This window comes from Polyodon spathula, chromosome 37 (assembly GCF_017654505.1).
Source record: "Polyodon spathula isolate WHYD16114869_AA chromosome 37, ASM1765450v1, whole genome shotgun sequence".
In the NCBI taxonomy this organism is placed as follows: Eukaryota; Metazoa; Chordata; class Actinopteri; order Acipenseriformes; family Polyodontidae; genus Polyodon; species Polyodon spathula.
In genome coordinates, this window is record NC_054570.1 from 153001 (window position 1) to 178000 (window position 25000).

A 25000-nucleotide genomic window follows, 5' to 3' on the forward strand; every position below is an offset into this window, starting at 1 on the left:
TTTTACCAGGAAAGGAGCATTGTGGACTTCATGAAAACAGAAATGTCTGAACAAGTTGCTCGGTTGTGGACAGTTTTTATTAGGAGTAAATCCTCCCCTTTGTGTCTTGTAGTCTGCTGCGCAGCACAATGGAAATTGTGTAGCAGTATCCCATACTAGCTTGTATTCCAAATTGGCTGCCGGTCAAGTTTTTAAAGTGCAATGCTATTGTCTAACACAGTGGGGTGATACAGGGTTTAAATAAAGCCCTGGATAACTTGATTTTCATAGTTCAAGACTAATTAAAGACAGCCTGGGACTCTGCCTGGAGCGCTCTTCAAAATACTAGCCATTGTTATCCACATTGAGAAATGTTTATCTACACTTTGAAAGGGAATTCATTACCCATCACCATGGTGCATTCAAGGGTGTGATCCTGAATTGCACGCTGCACAGGGGTAAATACTTGGGTATTTACAACACTAGCCAATCCTGGCGCGCTGGGTCTACTGTTGGAGGTGCTCAAGCAAGATTGGCTCGTCTCTTCTATTGGCAATGCCTGTCTGCAGCAGGGCTGCAAAACTGATTGTTGCAGGTGGTTTAGAGCAGTAGAGTGGCCTGTGGTTTTGGCTTCTAGCTCAGTATGAGAGGCTGTCTCTTTTTGAGGTTAGTGTGGCAAGGCGGCGGGTTGAAATAGCATAGCAGGGAGGGGGAGGAGGAGCAGGGAGGCTCAAAACAGGGCTGGCAAATTCAACGCACATGTAGCAAAACAGGTGCAATAACAGATTACTGTCCCCTCCGCTCCCCCTCTCTCTGGCAGCAATATGTCGGGCAGCAGTTCTATTTCCTGTTGAATTTCTCAGTCCCCACAGGAGCATATAGAACAGGGAGCCTCCCAGCTTCAAAAGATTTATGAAGTGATAGCGAGTTGTTTTTAAAAACATTTTCTGTTGCATTGGAAATCTTCGTTCAGTGCTGGACGTCCCAGAGCAGTCGGACGTACCATTTTTAAACCTGTTGTAGCTTGTTGTGAAGAGAATAAGCACGTCTAAACCTGAGGCCACTCTGCTTGTGTTTGCGTGCAATGGAAACCAATACAGTACATGGTGTTTTGGACTTGACCACTGGAAAAAACAAAGCTCTGATTAATTCTTTTGGGTTTACTTTTATACATGTGAGTTATATTTGAGAATGCTTCTATTTAAATGTTTAAAAAGGTAGTATAAATTTAACAAGTAGGGCATCAGTCCAGCAGGTAGTAAAGATCTTCTAAACCACCTGACAAGTTACTGCTGCAGAAATAAAATTGGACATTTTTTTAGTTGCTTGTGGGATAGCGCTGCCTCTTTTTTTTTTTTATTCATTTCTAATTGGGTTTCATGCTGAGCTCTTCATCACTGAAGCGGTGACTGGTACTCCCAGCCTTCTGCAGTACACTACAATGAAATAAAACATCAAATCTCCCTTTTACTGGCATCTCTACAGTGCCTCTGCTGAAACACTGTTCTGCAGTTGGAGGCTGTGCAGAAGTGGGTTATTATGAAAGAAGCAATACATTTTAAAGATACCTTTCAATCTAGGTATGAGTTTTTAATCTGTTTTCGAAAGTGTTGTGGCTGCAAGACAGATGTATTGTTTGCATGTCCAATGTTGTTAATGGATGCATTTCCTACTTTAAGACATTGAGAGACCTGCTAGTAAAGGGAATTTTGGACCCTCCTAAAATCACTTCAGTTTTTCGCTAACCATCATTGCACTTCGCTAGGCAGGTGGGGGTGTATCTAGGTCTCAATCTGAAGTTTAAAATAAGTTAATGGGGTTTTGAATAACTCTCCTGTCCCCCTCTGCAGCCCCTAATGAGCTGCTGTACTGCCTCAATTAGATAACAGCCTATTGGATTACTGCACATGGCTGCTTAAACTGCAATTAGGAGGCATTGTGTTTAGAGAGCATTCAATTGTTGATCCTTAAGCTAAAGGTTGTATCTGGCAGCACAGCCTTCTACTCCAAGATTTATTTATTTTTTACCTGGATGTTGGTTTAGTCACTTCCAAAGAGCACAGTCTGTTGAAATGTCTGTTCTCTCTCTCTCCTCCTTTTTTTTCCTTCTCTGGGCCAGAGCTCCAAAACACAATGCTGGGACATTTTGTTTGTGCCCAACCAATTCCTTATTTGTACAAATCGGTGAACATCCTGACAGCATGTGATGCCATTTAAGTTGACCCTGGTGTCTTTAACTAAAGCAATATGCCAACAGGCCAGATTTTACATGGAAAGTCTCTCCGCTCCCCAGCCACCATAACAATTAGGGGCTTGACAGCCTTGGTATCGGGGTGTCCCAGAGGCTGTTTCTGTACGCATGGTTAAATAAGGGTTATGTAATGAAAGCTTCAGTTATTATGTCACTCTGGTATAATTCATCAGCATTCTGATTCCTTCCCATCCAAATCCAGTTGGATATTGTGTGAGAGAAATCCTCTTAAGAGGGAAGGGTTCAGGGCTGTGGTTCTGTCAGTTCTCTTTAGCTCCATTTTAATCCTGTTGATCTCCACCAGCTGCTTCTCTCCCTCCCTCCTGCACATTCTGCACACATTATGTAATGCAGTATAAATGTGAACCCTGACCTGCTTTTTGACCCTTCTGAATGTAATGTAACATGTACTTTTTAACTAAGTATCCTGGGATTGCAGAGTCCTGACTGGGGAAGGGAGTCTGCTTCCATATTGCAGCAGAAAACAAGCAAAGCTGTGGTGTGAGTGGGTGGAGAATTGCAGGGGTAATGAATGGAGTAGGATTTGCAGGTTAATCTGCTTGGGTCCGTTGTCTTTATTGAATATCCTAAATGCTTTCTGGAAGTGAGTTTTGGCAGGTGTGTGGTTTGAGTGTTTGGGGCTCGACAGTCAACTGGCTTCAAGTGAAAATCAACGTTGAGGGGTGAACCAAGTCAACATCCTCCTCCCTGAAGTTGTCTCGTACAGGTGACTTGTGGCTTGCACAGTAATGGTTTACAGTACTGTTGCTTGAGAACTGGACAAGACACCAGCTCTGAAGGGGTTAAGTAATGCAGTGATTAGTGCTTTCAGACTGAGTTAGTGGAGTGGGGAGATTAAAACTTGTTCCATTTTCTTAAGCAGCAGCCTGTGGAATTATTCGGACCAAAGTCAGATCGGTATACATGTTTTATTGAGGATTGAAATGAGCCACCCCAAGCTTTGTTCGTTTCCCTGAAGATTTCTGTTCCTTGCGGTTCCATTACGGTTATTGGGAATGACCCCTCCCACCCTGTTGAAGGGAACAAGATTGAAATTAATAGCTGCTTTAATATTACATGATTTTACAAATTAATAGAATGCTCCTTTTCCAGAACTGCTCTTTCTAATGCAGTACATGCAGCTACTCGTTCAGCTGCCAGGACCACATTGCTCATTTCAAATTGGCAAGCCACACTATATTGAAATAGTGTTTTTTTTTTTTTGGGGGGGGGGGGGGGGGGTTCCCATCATTTAACCCCCAAAAGCTGCTGCAGCAAAAGCCGTCTTTTTTTAAAGGGTTGTTACCTGCTGATGTCTGCCGAAGTGTTAAACTAGTCTGTCACTTCAGACAGATCCATCTATTAAGTGTTATACTCTTGTGCTGAAGAATTGTACAGCACTAGTCTAGTTACTGTTAAACACAGCTTAATGTTTACATGCAGGAGGCACTAAAGTGAGATCTGCTTTAGTCTGCACTTTCTGCAGCAAATCTGGATTAAAAGACCCAGCCACATAGTGCAAGCTATTGTCTAAACACCTGCGGAGTGTGTGTGTGGTCTGCACCTCAGTGCAGCATGCACTGGTTCATGGTAAATGCTAAACTTTTTTTTTTTTTTTTTTATTGTATTTGTACCAAATTGCCATATAGTAGTAGTGGTTTATTTACAGTACATTAACTCCTCAATGTCCAGTATATACCATTTTAAATGATTCTTTGCGCTACTGAATAGAGCAAGTTGGTCATGGTGAATGCTGTAAGCTAAGAGTTGACATGCTCAAGATGTCAAGGGCTTTTAAGGCATGAACGCCAGACTCGAGTTTGCAAACCCAGCAGAAATGGTGCTGCAGAACACCTATTTGGAACAGTGGTGTTGTAGTTCTGTTTGTGCAGTAGGAGGCGCTGTGCAAGGCTGAAGGCATGTGTGTTTTATTCCAGGTGGTTTGGGCAGAACAACAAGTCGTGAAGAAAAGGAAGAAGAGAGATATTTACACCAACCCGTCTGATCCCAAGTTTTCAGAGCAGTGGTACCTGGTGAGTGGTGTTTTCTACATTGGGGTTGAGACACAGTATCCTAGCTTTCTCCTGAGACTTTGTGTGTGCACAATACACCTAGATTTATTTCACTACAAATACTGCACTGCATTTCAAAGGAACAGTGTCATAGGCAGAGTTATTCTGTCATTGCATTGAATGAGAATTGGAGGGGGGAGGAGAGTGTCAAGCAGTCTATTCCGGACAGTGTTATGATATGAATTGTAATCCAATATATACTGAGCATCAGAAGAAACAACAAATTGACAGAAAACTTTTGGAGCAGGTGCAGTGACTTTTTTTATTGTGCTGTTTTAACAGCCTGCCCTGTCACTAAGGGGTAAACTTGTCCTCGACCAAAGGTGTTGAGTGCTTATTTGAGTGAAATAAATTGAAGGGTAGTGACGGGGGGTGTTAATTGTTCGAGTCTGAACTGTGACACATGCATGTAAATTGAACAATTGGGAGCCTTGTTAGAAAACTATTATTCACTCAGCTGTTACTATAGTGACCTTTTGGTATTGTTTTGGTATCTGTAGGGTGTTTGAAGGGGGAGGGGGACAGCAAAGCAAGAAAGGAGGGAAATGGAGCTCCTTCAGTACTGTAGGGGGGGGGGGGGGGGGGGGGGGGGGGGGCTCATTGGGTTTTTGAAGCAATGACAGGGAGAGAATTGTTTGCATTCATAGTGTAGCCTGGTCTCGGTAACTAGTCTCTGACCAGGATGAGGCATTTGCCTTCACATACTGTCTCCCCATAGGGATTGTAGTTGTGCTGCCACTAAAATATCCCTGAATGACAAACTATCAATAAGATTTACTGAATATCAAGGGGTTAAATAATTCTGTATTGGGAGACTTAACTCTTCTCGTCGCAGGTAACCACTGCATTGGATGGACATCTTAGTGTCTTTTGGCCTGAAAGGAATTGGAGTTTTTAAAGTAATTAGTGTGTTGGTTCAATTAAACTTAAGTAGTTTTTTGTGAAGCACAGCACCTGCAGGTGTACTGCAACTCAAATAGCCTGGAGCTCCTGCGAGCCCTCCTGGTTCTGGAATCTGCTGGCTTTGTCAGCCATCATTCATCACAAAGCACCGCTGCATTGGAGGTTTGATTCAGAGCTGTAGGGCAGCTACCTGTCGTGAGGTGACACGGGGCGAGGCAGTCCTTGTCTGGGAGCTGCGAAGTGACTCCGTGTCTTACCAGGGTGAGAGCAGGGAAGTAAGACAGTGTTTTAAATTCAATTTTCTATTTTTAAATGAGCTTCATACAGTAGTTGTGCTTGCTGACATACTTGCCAGGAAGCGGGTGGCCTTCCTGGACTCCCCTTCTGAAGGGAGGCAGCTTCTCTGATTGGTCAAGGCTACACTTAGGGCAGATCCTCCTTTTGTCAAACTCTGCTCCAGGTGTGGAAACGGAGGATTGAGCCCCTTTTGAAATACCAGCAGTGCCCCTCCCTTTTTAGTCTTGACAGGAAGATCTAGTGATCATAATCTATCATGGCTAGCAATATGGGATATGTGTTCAACTGGAATCGGGTTACAGTTTCACTTTTGGAAATCTTCCAATGTCAGTACACTGTGCAGCATCACACAACACAACAGGAGAATAAAGTTCATATCAGTACAGTCAGGCATAACTGGTGTCCACACTAAGCAGCTAACCGTGCTAATTTGGTCCCATTTACTTTTTGTCCGTAATGAGAGAATGTGTGTTAACTGGGTAAGCGTCAGAGTGCACTGCAAGATGCATTAGTTGATCTGACTTGCGTTTCCTTGTTTTCAGTACAATGCAAACCAGCATGACCTGAACGCCCGTGGCGCTTGGCAGCTGGGATACACTGGCAAGGGGGTGGTGGTGTCCATCCTGGATGATGGCATTGAGAAGGACCACCCTGACTTGATTGAGAACTATGTAAGTGAAGTACCAGACACCAGGTTGGGATCAATAACTTTTTTTAAATTTCCAATTCCCTTTTAATCAATTCCTTCAAAGAAATTCCTTTTGTGGGAATCGGAATTGTTTTAAAAGGGAATGGGAACTGGAATTGATTTTTAAGAGGAATTGGAATAAAATCCCTGACCAGACACACAGTAGTAATACTAAAAGCCACTGGAACTCAAGTGTCTTCATAACTCAGCCAGCAGCTGTCGTAGAATGACATGAGGACTGCAGCCTGGGAGGAAATGGCTGTACAGATAAGCTTTCCTTTTTCTCTTTGTTATGTGGATTTTTGGTGCCTCTGCTTAAACATGTTCTCAGATGCTGCGCCAGAACCCCTCCAAGAACAGCATGATGGAGCAGCCCTGTCCTCCAGACAGGGGGATGAGTAGGATGGACTGGATTGTTCATTTTGTTTATTCTTCTGCAGGATCCAGAAGCCAGTTATGATGTGAACGACAAGGATCCCGATCCACAGCCCCGATACACGCAGATGAATGAGAACAGGTAGGGGCTGCTGTAGAGTTGTGCTGAATGGACCTAGATCACGGGGGTATGGTCTTTTAATAGGTGAACTGCTCTAGAACTAGGACCGATAACTGTATAAGACTTGGAATTGCTGGGCCAGCTTTGCCCGCCTCCTAGTCCTAACAATGGTGAATTGAGGCAGACCTGCTGCTTTCAGAGGGATGGATCTCTGCTCTAACATACCTGATCTTGTAGGGTGAATGGAGAGGCCCGGGATGGAGTTTCTGGAGTAAAACCCCTAACGTGTGCGAGTGGAGGATGGGGACGTTAGTTGAGTCTGCATTGGGGGGAAAATGAAAATGCTATAAATTCCTTGGTATTCTCATGCATTTCTGTGCACAATCTTAATGTGTTCCTTTAAAAAGGAAAACAAGGAATAGAAATGTGAAGGTCACTGTTGCGTGACTTATGGAAATGAACGCTGGTACTGATGGGAAGGCTGGCTAATCCCATGGGGTGTGATGACCTGAAATAACAGGGATTTAATAGAGGCAGGGATTGGGATCCTGGCGGGGGCGGGTATTTATCAGCAGAAACAGTAACTTGGAGCTGTTTATCCAGGGATTCTTCCTGAATCCAGCAGCGGCACTGCTGTGTTAAGTACAAAGTTTTGAAATTATTTAAACTGGCACAGAACTGAAATCAGGCCCCCCCCCCCCCATGAAGGCTGCAGTAGTTATGGGTGTAATAGATTTAAATACGTGGTGGTCTGGGCTGTATTTACTTCTGTTCTTCCTGTGGGATCTTTTTGCTTCAGCTCAGCTTTCTTCTGACAACAACTGAACCCTGAACTCTTCCCAGGCTCTCATGGTTTGCTGTGTTCTGTTTGTCTCTGCATTAATCTGTAGCAGGAGACTGACTCAGCAAGCCACCCGTAATTGATTTGGAGCCTCCATGATTCATTTGTTTTAAGGAAGCACTGTCTTGCAGCTAGATTGATATTAGTATTCTCAATTAAAACGAAAACAGATGGCAGGGGTGGGGAAGACTGACCTTTGCCGGACAGCAGGAAACTGGTCCATCTTTTCAAAAGAATGGACAATGTCATCTACAGCTTTTGAAGGCGACCTTAGCAGAACTTTTTCAAACTACTTGTCAGTCCAACTGAGAGCTTGTGGCACTTGGCTACATTTTGACATTGTTACTGTAGTTCTTCACATACAGTAGCCTCTTGTCTCCTGTTTTGCAATTCCTCCCTTAGTTTCCAGTGTTCCAGATCTCCTGAAATAGTCACATGCAGAGCTAGAATGTGGAAGAGTTCAGGGCTAAGTTGTGTGGTTCCAAAGTCAAGCTTGGCCTTGTTTAACGAGCAAAAGGCCTCTATCTAGCTTCATAAAGCAGCCTTTTTCCCTTGTGCTGCTTCTGAATATTTTTAAAAGCAAAAATGCTTTTATAGTCCAGGTGTTTTGCTTCCTCCTTCCCTGACAGTTAACCCCTGCCTGGACAGATTGGTATTAAACTGCTCTCTTGAAAGACTGCTTGTACTGACTGGCTGTTTTTGATCTGGGGCAGCATGCTTTTAACTGGGTGGTTTGAAAGGGATTGTTGCTGTTTAGTCCTTCACACGAACAGCCCTTTCCAAACACATTGCCCCTCATGATTTTGTGTCCTACAAAATCTTCCTCCATCCCAGCTGGAAACCTGAAGCTGGAGTTTATTAATTTGGGGAAGTTTGTCACGTCGTTCAACACACAGGGCTGTCTGGTTTAAATCCGAATGGGAGGGGGGTTGAGAGCTGTCGAGTCTTTTTGGCTGGAAGTGTACCACGGATGTCGGCCCTGCAGGAGGCCCCATTCAAACAGCTGACTTGCCCTTCCACAATGTGATTCTCCCTGCTTGATGTTGATCTTTCTGGTGGCAGAGCGAAGCAGTGGGTCGGCTTCTCATTAACATCCATTAAACGGCGCTGCTGCAGTTCTTCTGCAGTCTGACTTTTTACTCCTGGCAGTAGTGTAGCCTTTTATAGAGCTGTGTCTGAGCTGAACAGAAAGCTTCAAGAAAAATGACTGATCTGTTGCATTTGCTGCTCAGTCCCAGCCTGGAGTTAAAGGGTTATCTGTGATTACAAATCTTAATCCATTAAGAATCTGACTTCCAGAAACTCACAGCTGCTTCATGACTCATTAAATCTTCTAAATGGGGGGGGTGGGTGGAGGGGGGAGTGGGAATTTCACAAACTGGTGTAAATTAAATAAAGCATTGCTTTTGAAATTGACATGATTTGATCTTTTTGGTGTGGGTCATTCAATTGCAGAACTGAGGAAGGGGCTTGAGTGTAGTTATGTAAAGTCAGTCTCACTTGTGGTTTTGTTTTCAGGTTGCAATAAGCATTTGTTACACTAATGAATACTAACAAGCTTCTAGGAATTAAGATCTTTGCTCAGTTGAGCCAATCTGTCTGCTATGATACATAGAGCAGATTTCACCTGAGGACCTTGGCTTTTGAAATTCAGTAGCAAGCTATCTGACAGTGGACCACAAAATAATTTCTCTTTCCACTAATGTTCCTTACTGACTGCTTGACGACAGGGGTGACCAAGTGGTGTTTGCTAGAAGGGATGGAGACATTTTATTATTGCTTTTATCACCATTTGGTAGGTGACAGAACCCGGCACTGCAGGGGTGAAGCAAGGCTCTTCCATTGCATGCACTCCCTCCCCTCACTAACCCCTGGGTGAAGCTCTGTGGGTGCACTGCATGCTGCTTTTAGGGGGCGGGGGGGTCAGGCTGTTTTGTATTCAATTGCCAGTTATTTAAACACACTTCAGAGGCTCCTAAACTGTTTAAATGCTGGTGCCTTTTATGTAGAACAGCAGCCTGAGGGCCAAGTTAAGCCTGCTTGAAAATATCCCATGTCCAGATAAGCAGCCCCGAACCATAATCTTCCTGCTGTAGGGAGTGAATGAGGTAGCAAATTGAGCCGCGGTCCTGGTTTTACTGGAAGCCTTTGAGTTCTGTTATCTCATGTCTAATTTTAAGCTCCTACTACATTATTAAAACCAGGAATGGTTCACACTGCTGCACAATGGATGGAAGATTCCTTCCCCATGGCACTCCTGCAGTTCAGAGGTTTGATGGGGTTGTCCATGCTGATTTAATACCTTGACCCCACACATTCCTGAGCTGAACACACATTTTACAAATCAACTGCTGGACAATGCTTTCTATCGTCTACATATTGCAACTTGATACCCTGCAACACATGATGATTGAGGGTTAAATTGAGAAGGAAAGCAGTTAGTCCCACATTGCAGAATGCCAGCTGGATGTCAGCCCTGAAGCTTAATTTTAGTTGAGTGAACATAGTCTCTTTTGATGTGGGGAGGGAGCAGAAAATGTGTTGCATTTACAAAGCGGTTCTGTGTGCATTCTAAGTAAATTAATTTATTTCTGGTGGTTCTGCAGGGTCCAGCAGCATAAGGGTTACATGTTTTATATGGTGATTTGTCTTCTAGAATTTCACAGGTTTGCTGCAAAGCTCAGTATAAGGGAATATGTTTGGAAAGTTTCTGTACACTGGGAGGGTATATTAAAATCTGCATTCATGTACTGTGAGCAAACAGATTTTGCCCTGCAAATGTTTTATGCGCCGTGGAAGATATGCTATTTGAGTGACAGCCAGGCTCAAGTCTGGGCAGAGCTGTCGTGTCAAGGGAAACGCCGCCAATAATTTGGTCTGTTGCAATGCAGTGCTGTACAAAAAGAGGGTTACACAGACCTTGACCTGATCTGTGTATTAGCCAAGACCTTGCTAATTTGGAGAGAAATTGAATATCCCTTAGGCGAGCTGGAAGGCTTGTCACTTGGAGTACAGCTGGATTTGGCAATGTTTAGTCCTCACTGCTGCAGCTTTCAATTCAGTTTTGCTAACCTAAAATACATGTTGGCATTATATAACAAATTAAATGAGTTAATGTAGTACAGTATTTCGATGAAACACATTCAGGCGTTACACTGAACATATTTGAAACTGAACACTGTAAATTCTTTCAATTTGTCTGGGTGTTAGCCCAGACGGCTATTCAGAGGGACAAAGAATGAAAGGTGTGGCTGTCACTTTCCATTCTTCATCTCTTCTGTTATAGGAAATATCAGATCTCCTGCCTGCAGTGAATGAAGATGTCAGTTAGGTTTTGCTAATCTTTGGGGAGAAATGTTCTTGCATATTTGAGATGCTAAGTGTGGCATGGATCTGTTCCCAAAGCCAGGCTCTGATCGTGTGTCAGTGAATGTGACACTCACCTGCTTGCACACGGACACTGAGCTGTGAATAATTATGCTGCTCTAAAGAGGAGAGGTTTCTGATCTAAGGACGTATTGTCTCCCCTGGTGTGAAAATGAAGCTAGGGTTTGACGTGCAAAGTTTGTACTTGTATGGAAATATCTTCCAGGTTGGGTGTCCCATTGAGTCTACATGCCGCCCCTCATGCTGTGGATCATTCTGTGAAGATATTTATATTCAGAGTATGAAGCCCCCTTTTGAGCAAGCAGGCAGGCTTTTCAGCAGGACAGTCCCCATGCTGGGGGTGAGGAAGTGAACATATTGGCTTTGAACAGCGTTGTATTTTTCACCGCATGTATATTCTATGAGACTGCAGGAAATGCCAGCCATACTGAATTTCTTTTCTATCCCTCTTTTTTGAGAGCTGGTTATTTTAGACTACACTGTTTCGAGTTTGCATCTCATTTGCCGTCGCTCAGTGGTCAACTAAGAGACCACCACCAAATCTTCCCAAACAATTCCATTCTCCCGATCAGGTGTGTATTTTATTTTAATATAAAATATGGATTCCTAGATTTTCTGTTGTACTGGATAGTTGGTTTTCAAAGAGGAATGACCTCATGGGATAGGCACTGGCACAGCCCCCCAGTTATAACCAACTCTATTATAACCACTGCAGTCGCTGTATATTGGAAAGTTTTCCTAGGATGCGAAGGTTTAAGCAACCTTAGATCTGCCTTGACTCCTGACACTGCTGTCGGGCAGAATCAAGAAGTTGTGGGAGCGTTGCCAGCAGAAGTGTAAGGTTGTTCATGAATGTTTTTTAATTTGCAAAGTCCCTGATGTGTGTCAGCTTTGTTTTGTTCTTTTAGTGCTTCACTGAGATTGACCTGTGTGTGAAAGGGACCTGGGCAGGCAGAGGTGCTGTTTCCCTGCAATCATGTTTTATTTATTCCTGCCAGTTGATACTTGGGGTTAAGGTTTGCACTCAAATGCAGAGCTAGCAGTTCTGCAGTAGTGACAGTGCCAGACAAAGTGCTAATATCATCAAATCTAGGATGATTGTGTTGCTTTAAAGTTGTATAAGTGTGGCTGTATGGGCTCCCTCTTAGCTTAGTTAGCCATCAGTTTTTCTCAATGAATGAGTTCTGGGGGCCCTCTCGCCAGCGGGAGCTGGAATTAATATTTCTACCTTAGTTGATCATGTATTGCAATCCTTCCTCCTACACTACCTTCTCCCATTGCACTCTAACCACTGGTCTACTCAAACCCACTGCTTTCCACACTATAGCCCACTACTCCAAACCCACTACTGTTCATACTGCAGCCTTTAACCACTGATCTATGTGCACCACCCTGCTGTCCTGCACTGTACCCACTGATGTGCCGTGGCTTGTGTTCTTCCTTATTGATGGATCACCTCTCTGGTGTGATTTCTGACTCCTCTTAAGCTCAAGGACTGTTCAGCGTGTGCATCTGACAGCACTGTTTCTCCCCTCCAGGCACGGGACCCGCTGTGCTGGGGAGGTGGCAGCATCAGCCAACAACGGGATCTGTGGAGTCGGGGTGGCTTTCAAATCAAAGATTGGAGGTGAGTGTTCATGCAGAGGCTCGCCAGCTGTACTGGCAGGCCCTGTTGCCTCCCCATACAAACATCGTCCAAGGTGTGAAACCCATCTGCGCAACGTTCTCGTCGTACAGAACGATCTACAAAGCAGTTTATTTTCCAAGAGTCAGGGTGGGGGGCAGGTACGTAACTGATCTACTGGAGCTGTGTGATGTATTATAATAGGTTAAAAATCAATGATTTTACAACCATTCTGCTATTGCTAAAGTGCTTGATTTTGAAGTTTTAAGGTGAGTGGCAGTAGGTCATGCAATATGTGGGGTAGAATAGTGATACTGTTTAAGGTATTTGGAGCCGGTCCAGGTTACACCTAACCACCAGCCCCACATTGCACCCAGTTAACCTGTATGTACACTGGTTAAGACGGGACTACAGTAAACTCCTGGAGGCTACAGACAACCTCGCTGTTGTAATGGAGAAGTTGTGTTAATTAGGCCGCTAATGAGGCAGGCAGACCAGTAGTACTCTATTAAACAAGCCCTCAGCTCAAGGAAGTCTCTGCACTTTCCAGAGTGCTAAATCCTTACTGACCTTGAACAGGGGGCCTGGGGTAATGCGAGGGCTGATGAGCTAAACCACGGCATGTTGTTGGCATTGTCCAGCAATGAAGTGGACCCTTGTACCGCACACAAGCGTGAGTGGGCACACAAGTCATGTGTCCAAGTCAGCAAGAAGGGTTTCATGGTGCTGCCCAGCATTTCCCACATTTTGTTCATTTTGTGCTCCTGCTTGTTCAGTTACTGGCGTGTCTTCAACAAAGCCTTAATCTGGGCCCTTCTTTCCAACCAAGGCTGTCTTTTGTAAGGCAATGGTGACATTGACAACCCTGGGGTGCCCAGTTTAATGAGCTCTGGGTAATTTTGGCAGTCAGTGACTGAAGTAGCTGGTACATGTTTGAGCCTGGAGGCTGTTGTGATTTCAAGGATGTCAAGTGTGTTTGTGTGCGAGTGTTGCACACAATGTTGTGTACAACTCTAGGCGTGTTTTTAAATGTGCCTGTGACTAACCGTATACATTGATGGAAAATGCTTTTAAATTTCTGATGTGTACATCTTAAGCCAAGCATGTAATCCTTCTATTACTATAAAGCAACATGAAATGTCTTTTTAGCATGAGTCTAATTTCACCATCAAACTGCGCGCTAGCATATTCTTCCCTGTGGTGCTTTTGTTTGAGTCTAAGCTTGGCATATACTGTACTGTGGTTTTAAATGCATCACAACCTAATGCGTATTTACTCCGAAATGGAGTGTCTTGTAGAGATGGAATGTAATTAATGCTGTCCTAAAGACCTGCCGTTTTAATTTAGTCTGTTTAATATTTCATTGCCTCAGTTTTAGTAATTCTTCAGAAAAGTTCATAACATGGTTTCATTAATTGGATCAAACTTTAAACGGATTTGTATAGTTGAACTAGGACAGCTCATGCTTGGTATTGAGAGAAATATACTGAAATATAAAAAAGCCTGCTGTTTTGATAGCTTCTAGAGTTCGTGAGGCTTAATTTATTTATGTAATTGATTTCTCTTTCTGTATCGGGTTCAGAGTGATTGACAATGTGTGCGTGTCCCTGGGAAAGGAGCAGTTTTTTTTTTTTTTTTGGTTTCAGCAGTTTAAAGGCTCTTCAGCCCTGCTTTTAAAGCCCCTTCCTCTCCCCAGGTGTGAGGATGCTAGACGGAGAGGTGACGGATGCAGTCGAAGCCCAGTCTCTCAGCTTCAACTCCGATCACATCCACATCTACAGCGCTAGCTGGGGCCCCGAGGATGATGGAAAGACTGTGGACGGCCCCGCCAAGCTGGCGAAGGAGGCGTTCGAGCGCGGAGTCTCTGAGGTAGGGCTGAGATCACCGAAGAACAGTTCTAGTGCTGGTAGAGGTAGTCACTGAAGACCGTTTTAAAACTTTTCAACTTGGTCTGTTTTTAATAAATAAAAGCAGTGGAGTACCACATTTAATGTAACACCTGTACGCCAGGTAAAAGGCATTTAGGGTCACATGCTTGGCTAAACACTGGTTCCACCAGGTGCATATTTTAGCAGTTGAGCTTCTATTACACCTGCAGTGTAATCCCATATGCATGTGTAAACAAACGGTGGTCATAGAGACGATAATAAATTGAGAGAATGAGGCTGTGAAATCAGAGAAGGGAGAATAGGCCAATGAAACCAGATTTGTCAAGTTTCAGCTTTCATTGAGTGGTTTTTAAAAGCAGTTGTTGCTGCATTCAGGTACCTGGATATGCAAACAGACATCAAATGGCAGGTGGTTTGTCAATGGATGAATAATGCATAATGGCACAGCCGGACTTAAGAGGCCCTGATTCTTAGTTCTACAAACAAACAAATGAATGGATATTCAGCGGAAGGCATGTAGATACGGTTCCTGTCACAGTACAAAGAACCTTTTTTTTTTTTTTTCTAGTAAATCTTTTACAGCTAGCTTTTGTCATCAATTATAAGCCCCGGCAAACAAGTATAGATTTCAGTTTGAAGAGGCAGGAGATACAGGGGTTGCTGTTGTGGGTGTGTGAATGGAGGAACAATAAAGTACATGATCTGGGGACCCAGGTGCAGGTACATCAGATACTAGAGCCCAGAGATCCATTACTATAGGTTTACTTGGCAGACTTATCCAAGTTGACGTCCAGGTGTTACGGGGCAGAAACAATATTTTAAGAATAGTTTACAGAAAATACGACCTAGAATACAATAGGAGATGAGAAATAACAATTTAGGGTTAAACAATTGTCTACAATGACATTAATAGTAGACAAGGCTAGTGTTTCAGCTGAGAATCTGTCCAGTGCATAGTAGGAGGAGTAGATCAAGAGATCTACAAGTGCAGTCTAAACAGGGGGGGTCTTGAAGTGGGTAAAGGCAGTAAAATCAGTTATTTCAGAACTTTCAGATGGTACACATGCATTGCCTGACCTGATGCAGACAGCAGTTGATCTGATTAACAGGTAATTGGACAGGATTGTGTGTTCTGTGTTTCAGGGTCGAGGTGGGCTGGGTTCTATCTTCGTGTGGGCATCGGGTAACGGAGGGCGGGAGCATGACAGCTGTAACTGTGACGGCTACACAAACAGCATCTATACCCTGTCAATCAGCAGCAGCACGCAGTACGGGAACGTGCCCTGGTACAGCGAGGCCTGCTCCTCCACGCTCGCCACGACGTACAGCAGCGGGAACCTCAACGAGAAGCAGATTGTGAGTACAGAGAGGGGATTCCTCTGGGGGGTTCTGAGCACCACACGCTGTGGGTCGTCTGTAGAAGCCTAGTCAGATTCGTGGGGGCAGCAAGGTTTGCAGGAGTATGGAAGCTTGTCCTGTTCTAGTAGGACCTGCTTCAGTGCAGTCACCTGTTACTAGCAGGAGAATGCGTAACAAGAAATGCGTCTGGTTTATTGCAAGTGAGAGGAGAAAGCAGTGGGGGGGATTCTCAAGAACCAGGCCATGAGTATTAGGATGCGGGGGGGTGGGTAGAGGCAACAGAACTTGTGTAGGAACAGCAAGAAAAGAATGAGGGGTGACAAACAGGGTGATGCCAGGAGACATGGTGATAAGACCCAGCATTGCTGGATTTCAAAGGAAGAAATGCATGGTGAGTGATGGGGAAAGGAGAGCAGAGAGGCTTGGGACAGGAGGTGCAGCTGCACACCGGGATGCAAGGCATATAGTGATTGAGGGAACCCCTCCAATGCAGCTCAAGGTCTCCTTCCTGCTGACTGGAGAGATTTGAGTCTGCCTTGGAAAGCTGTGGCGCTGGAGGGAAAGGCACCACACGGACGGGCTGTTTGCACAGCGTGACTCCTTGGGGCAGGAGGGGTCAGCATGCTTTATTTAAACTGCATTTCCATACACAGGATTTCACACCTCAATATTTCAGTTATCATGCACGACTTACAAGTTTAATTGCATGCGTGCATAGCTTTGACAGAGGTTGGGACTTACGCATTCGCTGAGCACACCTGTAGGAATTGTTCAGTAGGCAGTGGAGATAAATGTTTTAATAGAACAGCATTGCATGTCCTTTTTGAATGCAGTTCTGAGTGTGCACTGTTTTGTGGTTAGGAATGTAAATGAGAGGATTGTTCCCTCTTCTCCTCCTCTCCCCCCACCAGGTGACCACTGATCTGAGACAGAAGTGCACAGACTCCCACACCGGGACCTCTGCCTCCGCCCCGCTCGCAGCTGGGATCATTGCTCTCGCCCTGGAGGCTAAGTAAGTGTTAAAGGCTCAGCACCTCCCTATAGGGAAGACATCAGATGCAAACTCTTCAGTCCACACGACTCCAGACTTGATAATGAGAACATTTTGCTCTTGTGTGGAGTTTTAGTTTTTCCTCTGGTATTTGACATTTCTTAAGCACAGTGCTACTGAGAGCCTTGCTGTTTTGAATTTGTTTTTCTTCTGTATTATGCCACATAGCATTTCCCCATTTGAGGGGGGTCACTGCAGGGATTCGTAGTTTTCATTTGATTTGAATGGTTTAGTAGCTCTGTTTGGAGTGCTGTAGACAGGTTATGCATGTGTGTGATTGTGGAACTCTGGCTCTTGTTTGTGGTGTAGTATGAACCTGACCTGGAGGGACATGCAGCACCTGGTCGTGAGAACCTCTCGCCCCGCCCACCTCAACACCAACGACTGGAAAACCAATGGTGTGGGCCGCAAAGGTAACCATGACAACCTGGGCATGCAGTCCTAGTGAGGCTGCTTAGTGTAGAGAGCACAGTGCCACCCTGTGACTGGGGGAACTCGAACGGAACAGCGGTCACAATGCACAGAGGAAGAGTTCATTTTGGCAGAAGGATTGTACCTTTTGAATTGTTAGTCCTAGAAGCAAACGGGCTAGAATATGTAGATCTAATTTAATTTGGAAATGCTGTTAAGTTGTACCAAGTATGTTGACAGTAATGCAGTTTGACTGATGAGCTGTGTGTTAAGTCACCCCCGTCTGTCCACAGTGAGTCACTCATATGGCTATGGGTTGCTGGATGCCAGTGCCATGGTCACTCTGGCCCGGAACTGGACCAACGTGGAGCCGCAGCACAAGTGTGTCATCGTGGTGCTCTCCGAGCCCAGGTAAGGATGGGTTCAAACAGGGCAGGTGTGGAAGGGGTAATGTCCAGGGCAGTTTTTGAAATGTTTCCAGTCTTCCATGGAGGGATCAGAGTTGTTGCTCTGATATGTTTGTGCAGTACAATGTGGTGCAGGTGGATTTCCTTTTTCACCTTTTAAATGGATTGTTCTGTGCTGCAGTAATCTTGCAGGATTTGGAAAGTGCAGGGGGCCTCACCCCCCCACCCCCCCCCCCCCCCCCCCCCCCCCACCCCCCCCCCCCACCCCCCCCACCCCCCTCCCCCCCCCCCCCCCCCCCCCCCCCCCCCCCCATGCAGGGCATCTGTGCAGCACAGGGACAGGGCAGGTTAATCCCTTCCTCTCCCAGTTGAGCGGCTTTAGTGGCACAATCAAGCAGAGGACACACTGTTTCTGTGGTCTGTCCCTGGTGAAGGATAAGTCAGTGTTCAAGCCTTTGTGGGTGTTGATGAGAATCTAGTTTAGCAATCCTGGCTCATTCAGTCTAGATTGAGTTCATGTATTAAATGAAACATGGGTATCTTTTATTTTAGATCTATATGTACACCACAAAACAAATCCAGTGGCTTGGAGAACTTCTCTTGAAGTCAGTGCACATGTATAATCCCCGTGAACCTGTTTCGTCAGAGTCTAAAGGTTCTTTTTATTCCCAGGGATATTGGTAATCGGCTGGTCATCACCCAGAAGGTGGATGCCTGCTTTGGGATGTCGAACTATGTGAGCTCGCTGGAGCACGCCCAAGCACAGCTCACTCTGTCCTACAACCAGCGTGGAGACCTGGCTGTGTACCTGATCAGCCCCATGGGCACCCGCTCCACCCTCCTCGCCCCCAGGTACTGCCCCGTGCTGGACTGGCTGTCAAATCTACATGCCATGCATGCACTGCACTAGTACTCTCTATAGTAACACTGTAAAAAGCACAACAGTTACATTAAGAAATGTGGTAAATTCTAATGATACATAGATTGCTTCACTGGTTTGTTTCATCTATCTAAAAGCAAGCCCAAGACTTTGACATCCTGTACGCTTATCAATACAGTCGATATAAAATGAATGTAGCATTTTCACAGAATGGCCATGGTGTAAAAGTTTTCACCCTCTAACCCTTGCTGAACCAGTTATCTGCCACCATTTGATTTGCTGTCTCCTTTTCTTTCTGCGTTCTTGTCTCTGCTGTGTGTGAGTGTAATTCAATGTTGGAAGACCATAGTTGACATTCTGCTTGTCGACTGGCTGCAATGCTCACCAGTGTGTGCGTCTTCCTGTCCTGATTCTGATCTGCTGCTAATGCCTGCTTTCCTCCTCAGACCTCACGATTACTCCTCGGAGGGGTTTAGCGACTGGGCATTCATGACCACCCATTCCTGGGACGAGGACCCTCGTGGGGAGTGGACACTGGAGATAGAGAATGCCTCCGGAGCCAGCAACTATGGTGAGGCTGTTATATAGAGGTGGTGTGGCCAAGTGATTAGAGCTTAGGGACTGGGAGGCGGGCAGTGCAGCCTAGAGCAGAATTAACTTTATTAAACTGGTCTCGTCGCAATGCTTCACTTTAATTGGATTAATTAAACTTCAGAGTAAATCAAGTGCAGGAGAACAGTTAGTCAGCTGCTCCCATTAATGATCCTGTCTCCTGCTTTCAATACAAGGGAACATGGTGACACTGGAATTAAATTTCAGGGGGTTAGGGGTGGGGCGGTGTGTAACGTAAGAGGAGCAGGCTAGAGGGGTCATTCGTCAAAGTGAATATTTTAGTGGTAGGTAAGGCTTTCACAAAGTTTCAGGTTATGTTCAGGTGTTGTGTAATTGTTTTGGATGTTAGTTTTCAGCACAGGAGATGACTACAGCATTTATATACACCACTGGGAGCTCTACTGCAGCCTGACTCCTTCAGTCTTGATGCCTGCCTACCTGCCTGCCTACATTGTCTCTCTCTTCCTCCGCCCACAGGCACCCTGAGGAAGTTCACCCTTGTTCTGTACGGGACCGGCTCCAACTCCCCCAACTTCTCCACATCCAGCTCCAGCCAGCCCAGGAGCAGCAGCTGCAAAACCCTCAACGCCAACCAGATCTGTATAGGTAGGTATTAAAACAGTGGGGCCTAGTGCCCCCTGCAGGCAGAACCTGGCATTACACACAGCAAGTGACAAGGCTGTATATGAAGTATAAAGGCTAGTGTGGGGGTGAGGAAGCTGACGGGCATGCTACATTATATACCTTTTTTTTTTTTTTTTTTTTTTTTTTTATAAATCATTTCAAGGCATTAAAGAGGCTGAACAGCTGTTTTTATGTTTTGCTTTAAGAACCTGAGCGAGTCGGACTAGAATATTTAGCCTGGGTGTCTTTTATAATGTGGATGTGTGAGCGCTCATCATCTGGAGTCTGAAGCACGGCCTCCATTAGTCAGGCCCGCGTCCCTTCACATGCTCTTGGTGAGATGACTAAGGAGCAGGGATTTGAAATGCTTTTATTTCTGCTCGATTGGTATCCACTGAAAGGCATGAGAAGTGGTGTAATAAGCTGCCAGTCCTCCAATACAAGGTGGGTCTGTAGAGCCTGTCTGGTTCAGACTGGCTTGGACGATTCTGCTTGGTTCTGGATAAGGTCAGTGAGCTGCAGGTTTACAGTGGTGTGCTGGTGGTGGTTCCAACATACGGATGACTTCCTGGAATCCAGAGTATGGAGAGGGGAGTGTTGTGATCACTAGTGGCATGTGGAGGTCGGGGACCGTCACTGTGGTGTTCTCTGGGTCACTCTGCTACTGCACGAGGCACGGCATTTTAATTAGCCACCTGAAAGGGTCTATTCCAATAGCAAGAAGATGCAGTGATATTAAAGATGTTATATTAATAGTGATATTAAGATCAGTTGTACTGTTTTATGAACACTGCAGAGACATCTCGCTGTGCCTCATCTGTTATAATTACATTTCCCCTGTGGGTGAAGCCTGATCACACATAATTTGACAGCAAATTTAAAGTAACAGCATTTAATAGGGTCAATAGCCAGCATATACACGTCAAGTTAGTTCAGAGAGAATATGCTTGCTTTTGCAGGCGTCACATGAGATGCTCTTGTAAAGTGAATTCACAGTGGGTTGTTGGTGTAAATCTGTTCGACTCACACTAACACTACATCCCACACTTTTCTCTTGGTACATGGTTTCTCTTTCTGCTGTCCTTAAAAAGGTTAGTAGTTTGAGATGCATTACCATGCAAGCAGCCGACGGGGTTCATGAGCTCAGTTAAAGGACTCTCGACATGTACAGCAGACAGCAGCACCTGGAGGGAAGGGGGTGGGGGGTCCATAAGCAATCTCTTCATGGGATTAATAATTCAGAGTGAGAGGAGATGAGTTGCCACAGCTGTCCAGCTGAGTGACAGGTTTTATTACAGGAGCTGCATGAGATCCAGACCTGAACCAGCTTTTTAAGGAACATGTCTTTAAAATATTGAAGCACATTTCTGTTGCTGTTCACTCCCATTGCTACACACAAATAAAATAACTGCTAATTCTACTTAAAGTACATCTCTCTCTAGGGGAATAACTAATTCACTTGTCACGAAGTGACCTACTTGCATACATGTTCTATGCATATCTTTAGTTAGATCAGATCATCTGCTTGACAAGTGAGTTGCTGTGGTTTAGTCAAATTACAGGTGCATGTCAATGGCATCAAATAACTAACAGCAGGGAGTATACATTCTTTGTTCTCATCAATAAAGTAATGCTGGCACACAGCCAGCTTTTTATCGTGTGTACAGCAGTACTTGAACACTAAAAATGTTTCAAAATTGAAATGGTCCTGCTTTGAAAAGGGATCTGGGCTGCAGCCAGCTCTGTAGAGACCTTTCATCTGTGGCTGCTCCAATCTAGACATGCGCACGAGTGATAGACTCTGACATTACGATTGAATTAGGAGCTGGCTTGTCATTTTAAATGTTGTAGTGGTTGTGCTGTGAAGACAGTGAGTTGTAAGTATCATGGGAATGTGCCTCAAACCTCTCCATTCCTTCATTTTGTCAATCTTTCTACTCTCCTGCTGCCCATCTTTTCCACTAAGGCTATTTTTGTTCCCTTCCTCCCGTTCTGCTATCTGCATGCGTCCACTAACACAAGTGCTCACCCCCTCCTCCCTGTTGCTCTCTGGGAAGTTGTCTCTGACTCTAGTTGTCCCGCTTCAGTTATCGCCCTCTCCCTCTTGTTTCCCTGCAGAATGTAGCCCAGGATCCTTCCTGTTCCAGCAGGGCTGCGTGAGGGAGTGTCCTCCTGGCATGACACCCGGAACAAAATCCTCGGACACGCCCCTTGATAACTGGTCCGAGCCGTCCCTTGTGCAAGCCTGCCTCCAATGCCACACCACCTGCCTCACCTGCCATGGGCCGGGCCCCACAGACTGCCTGTCCTGTCTGCCTCACAATCACCTCAACCCCGCCTCAGGAACCTGCACTCACCAGAACCAGATCCAGCGGGAGTCCCCCGACTCCCCTGTGGGGAGCAGCAGCACTGACACTAGTTCCTCCCCCTGGGAGCTGTCCTCTCGCTTGCCTGTCGTCGTGGCCGTGCTGAGCTGTGCTTTCATCGTTGCCTGCTTTGTGGGAGTCTTCCTAATGCTTCAGATCTGCTCTGACAACTCCCCCTGGAGGATGCAGAAGAAACTGCACTCCCTGGAGTCCATGGGGGGTGTTGGTGGGCTGGGCTGGGGTGGGATCATCTCATACAAGGGCATCCCCTCAGGGGTGTGGAGGGAGGACGGGCCAGCCTCTGATACAGAGGACGAATTTGATTTTCACGAGAGGACTGCCTTCATCAAAACACAAAGTGCCCTTTAACCAACCTCCTGCTCCCACCTCTTCTTTCTTTTTCTTTTTCGCAGCCACCATTTCATAGATGGCTCAGATGAATTCTTTATAGGGGTGCTGGGGGAGAATATGGCTTCAAGAAGTGGTAAAACTAGGGAGTGATAGGAATTTGACTGATGAATTTTGAGAATGGGCTGACCTCCCTTTTCCAGGGCAAAGGGATTTCCTCACTGGTCCTTGCCTGTAATTTTTCACTACAAATAACCCTCCTCTCCCTGAAGCCATTCTCCTGTTTCATGGTGATGGCAGAGCCAGCGGTTTCTGTTCATGATCGCACTACAAAGGCTGCTTCATGGAGCACCCCTGTGCCCTGGCAAAGCTTGGACTAGTGCTAGTCAGAGGAGTTGCATTAAATTGTGTGGTGTGTGCAAATGTATGTTTGTGAATATATATTTATACATTTGAATGCATTACACAGTGCTTGTACTTCCTGCAAAATATATAAATTATTACAGACCTGTATCTAGCTGCAGCAAAATCCTACTAGTGCACACTTCCAAATATATATATAATGTAACGCCTACATGTGGAACACAAGGAACAACCTCAAGCTGCTATAGAAGATGCTTCTAGTCTGTCAATTTGTGATTTATCATTTCCTAGAGCACACTATTCATTTACTCCTTGTTTTAAATGTGTATTATAGAATCCAAACCCTAGTTGTAATTTATTGAACGCACACATACATTAGTCACCGTGGAGCAGCGGGAGCATCTGCATAATTAATACATCAATAAAGGAAATCTGTCATTCTTGGTTTTTCTCACTCATCGGTCCACACCTATCATCAAGTTGATTTACCTAAGCAATGGAAATGTAGCACTAGTGTGGGGATTCTCATTGTTGTGTATTGAAAATGGTGTGGGTGTATAATTGTAGTTATGACTGATACAGTGGAGATATTTGTGGGGGGTGGTGGAGCATCCTCATTCCGAAGCAGTGGGGTGGGAGAAAACCCTGATGTTCTCCCTTTGTTTATTCTTTTCCTGATTGGAGCTGTTTATTATGAATGCTGTGATTCACCCAGGTTGTACTTCTTCCCATCCTGTAATAAAGAATTCAAGAAGGCCAGCCTTAAACAGTAGCTCTAATCAAACACAACTGGAGGGAGGGGAGAACGCTGCATTTCGTTAGAGTGCATAATCCTGCTTTGTTTCTCAAGTGGATTTGAAAGGAGGTGGGTGGGGGGGGGCCCTGTTCCTTTCCTTTTCCTATACTTGTAGTGACGGTTTATATTACCTGTGTTTTTGACAGATCTCTTTGTTTGAACTAGTAGCAAACAACTTTTGATTCCTAAAATGTATGATCTTGACCGTTACCAGGTTTGTTTTATTGGGGGGGAGGGGGGAGGGGGGGGATTTCCCTTTTGACAAAACAGGATGCAAGTTCCCTTTTTTTTCTGCACTGTTGAAGCTTTAGAGCCTGAAACAAAGTGTGGGGTCTTGGCTTTGGAATCCAAGGCAGAGTATGAGAAGTCTAGCACCTCCTTGACCTAACTGACTTCTCACTTCTGCTAAAACGTCCTTCCAAACTAACTTTAAATGCAGCAGATTTCTAATCCTAAGAGAAACCCCCCGCAATGACTTGTTTAATTGACCAGGGCTCCCAAGTATTGTGTGCGTGCACAATCATCTTCAAAGACTGGTACTGTCTGGCTCTGGTTCTCTGTAACTCCTTGGACTGACTTCTAAGCTTCTGTCTCTTGAATCAAGCCAGCCTTCTTTCTCTCTGATTCTCATGGTGAGATTGGCTGTGTCTCTCTCTCTCTCGGAATACTTTAGGGCTGGTGATTTATAATATAATTATGTATGACTGCCTGAGAAAAAAACAGGCCTATTTTTGTACTATATCTGGTGCACAGTAATTCTTGTATTGTGTAATTTAAATTGCTCTTTTTTCTTCCTTTATTTAATGGATGTGGATATGCTGATTTAAGAATAGATTCTAAGTGAAATAAATATATCAATTTATGCAAACAATGTATTGTTGACGTTATTGTGAGGTGCTTGTCTTTACATGAATTGGGAGGGGGGGTTTGAAACTGGTGTGCTTATTGGAGCCTTTAAACTGTTTCCACTAGGTGGCGCTGCAAACGGTCTTTCACTATTTTAATCTCCTTTTTGCCATTATCATTGTATTGATCCAGTCTTCAAGGCTGGATTTGTGCCAATACTACAGTTTAGTCTAGTCTATGTAGATGTTGATTTGGCTACTTAATCTTTGTACATTTTAATAAGAATCCAGTATTGATAGGGGTCTGTATAAAAAATCTCTGGTACAGGCAGTGAATTCATATTAATGCTGATCTGAGAAGCACACACTTAAGGGAACCAACTACAAACCTGAACCACTGGATTTACATTACAAATATTCAACAGCTGTGTATTTACATCCCAGCTTTGAGAGGGGTGGGGTTTCTGATTTCTTCTAAATTCAGAGTTGTATCTTCATTTCTCCTGTGGCA

At 44.9% G+C, this 25000-nt stretch overlaps 1 protein-coding gene across 1 annotated transcript; it reads left to right on the forward strand.

The window, feature by feature from the left end:
* Window positions 1-4134: 4134 nt before the first annotated feature.
* Window positions 4135-24512, forward strand: LOC121304423 (furin-like). The gene is made up of 13 exons (XM_041235568.1): window positions 4135-4263; window positions 6045-6173; window positions 6631-6707; window positions 12453-12541; window positions 14235-14407; window positions 15571-15783; window positions 16698-16798; window positions 17147-17250; window positions 17542-17659; window positions 18328-18507; window positions 18982-19106; window positions 19625-19753; window positions 21890-24512. The coding sequence occupies exons 1-13, from the start codon at window positions 4150-4152 to the stop codon at window positions 22504-22506; spliced, it is 2169 nt and encodes a 722-aa protein (XP_041091502.1). The 5' UTR covers window positions 4135-4149; the 3' UTR covers window positions 22507-24512.
* Window positions 24513-25000: the final 488 nt, after the last annotated feature.

What these genes read in the sequence shown, in the direction of transcription:
- LOC121304423 (XM_041235568.1), top strand. Translation starts at nt 4,150, where the DNA reads ATGTGTGTTTTATTCCAGGTGGTTTGGGCAGAACAACAAGTCGTGAAG. An exon ending in TCGAGCGCGGAGTCTCTGAG is followed by an intron (nt 14,408 to 15,570) that starts GTAGGGCTGAGA and finishes TCTGTGTTTCAG; the next exon opens with GGTCGAGGTGGGCTGGGTTC. An exon ending in CGCCAACCAGATCTGTATAG is followed by an intron (nt 19,754 to 21,889) that starts GTAGGTATTAAA and finishes GTTTCCCTGCAG; the next exon opens with AATGTAGCCCAGGATCCTTC.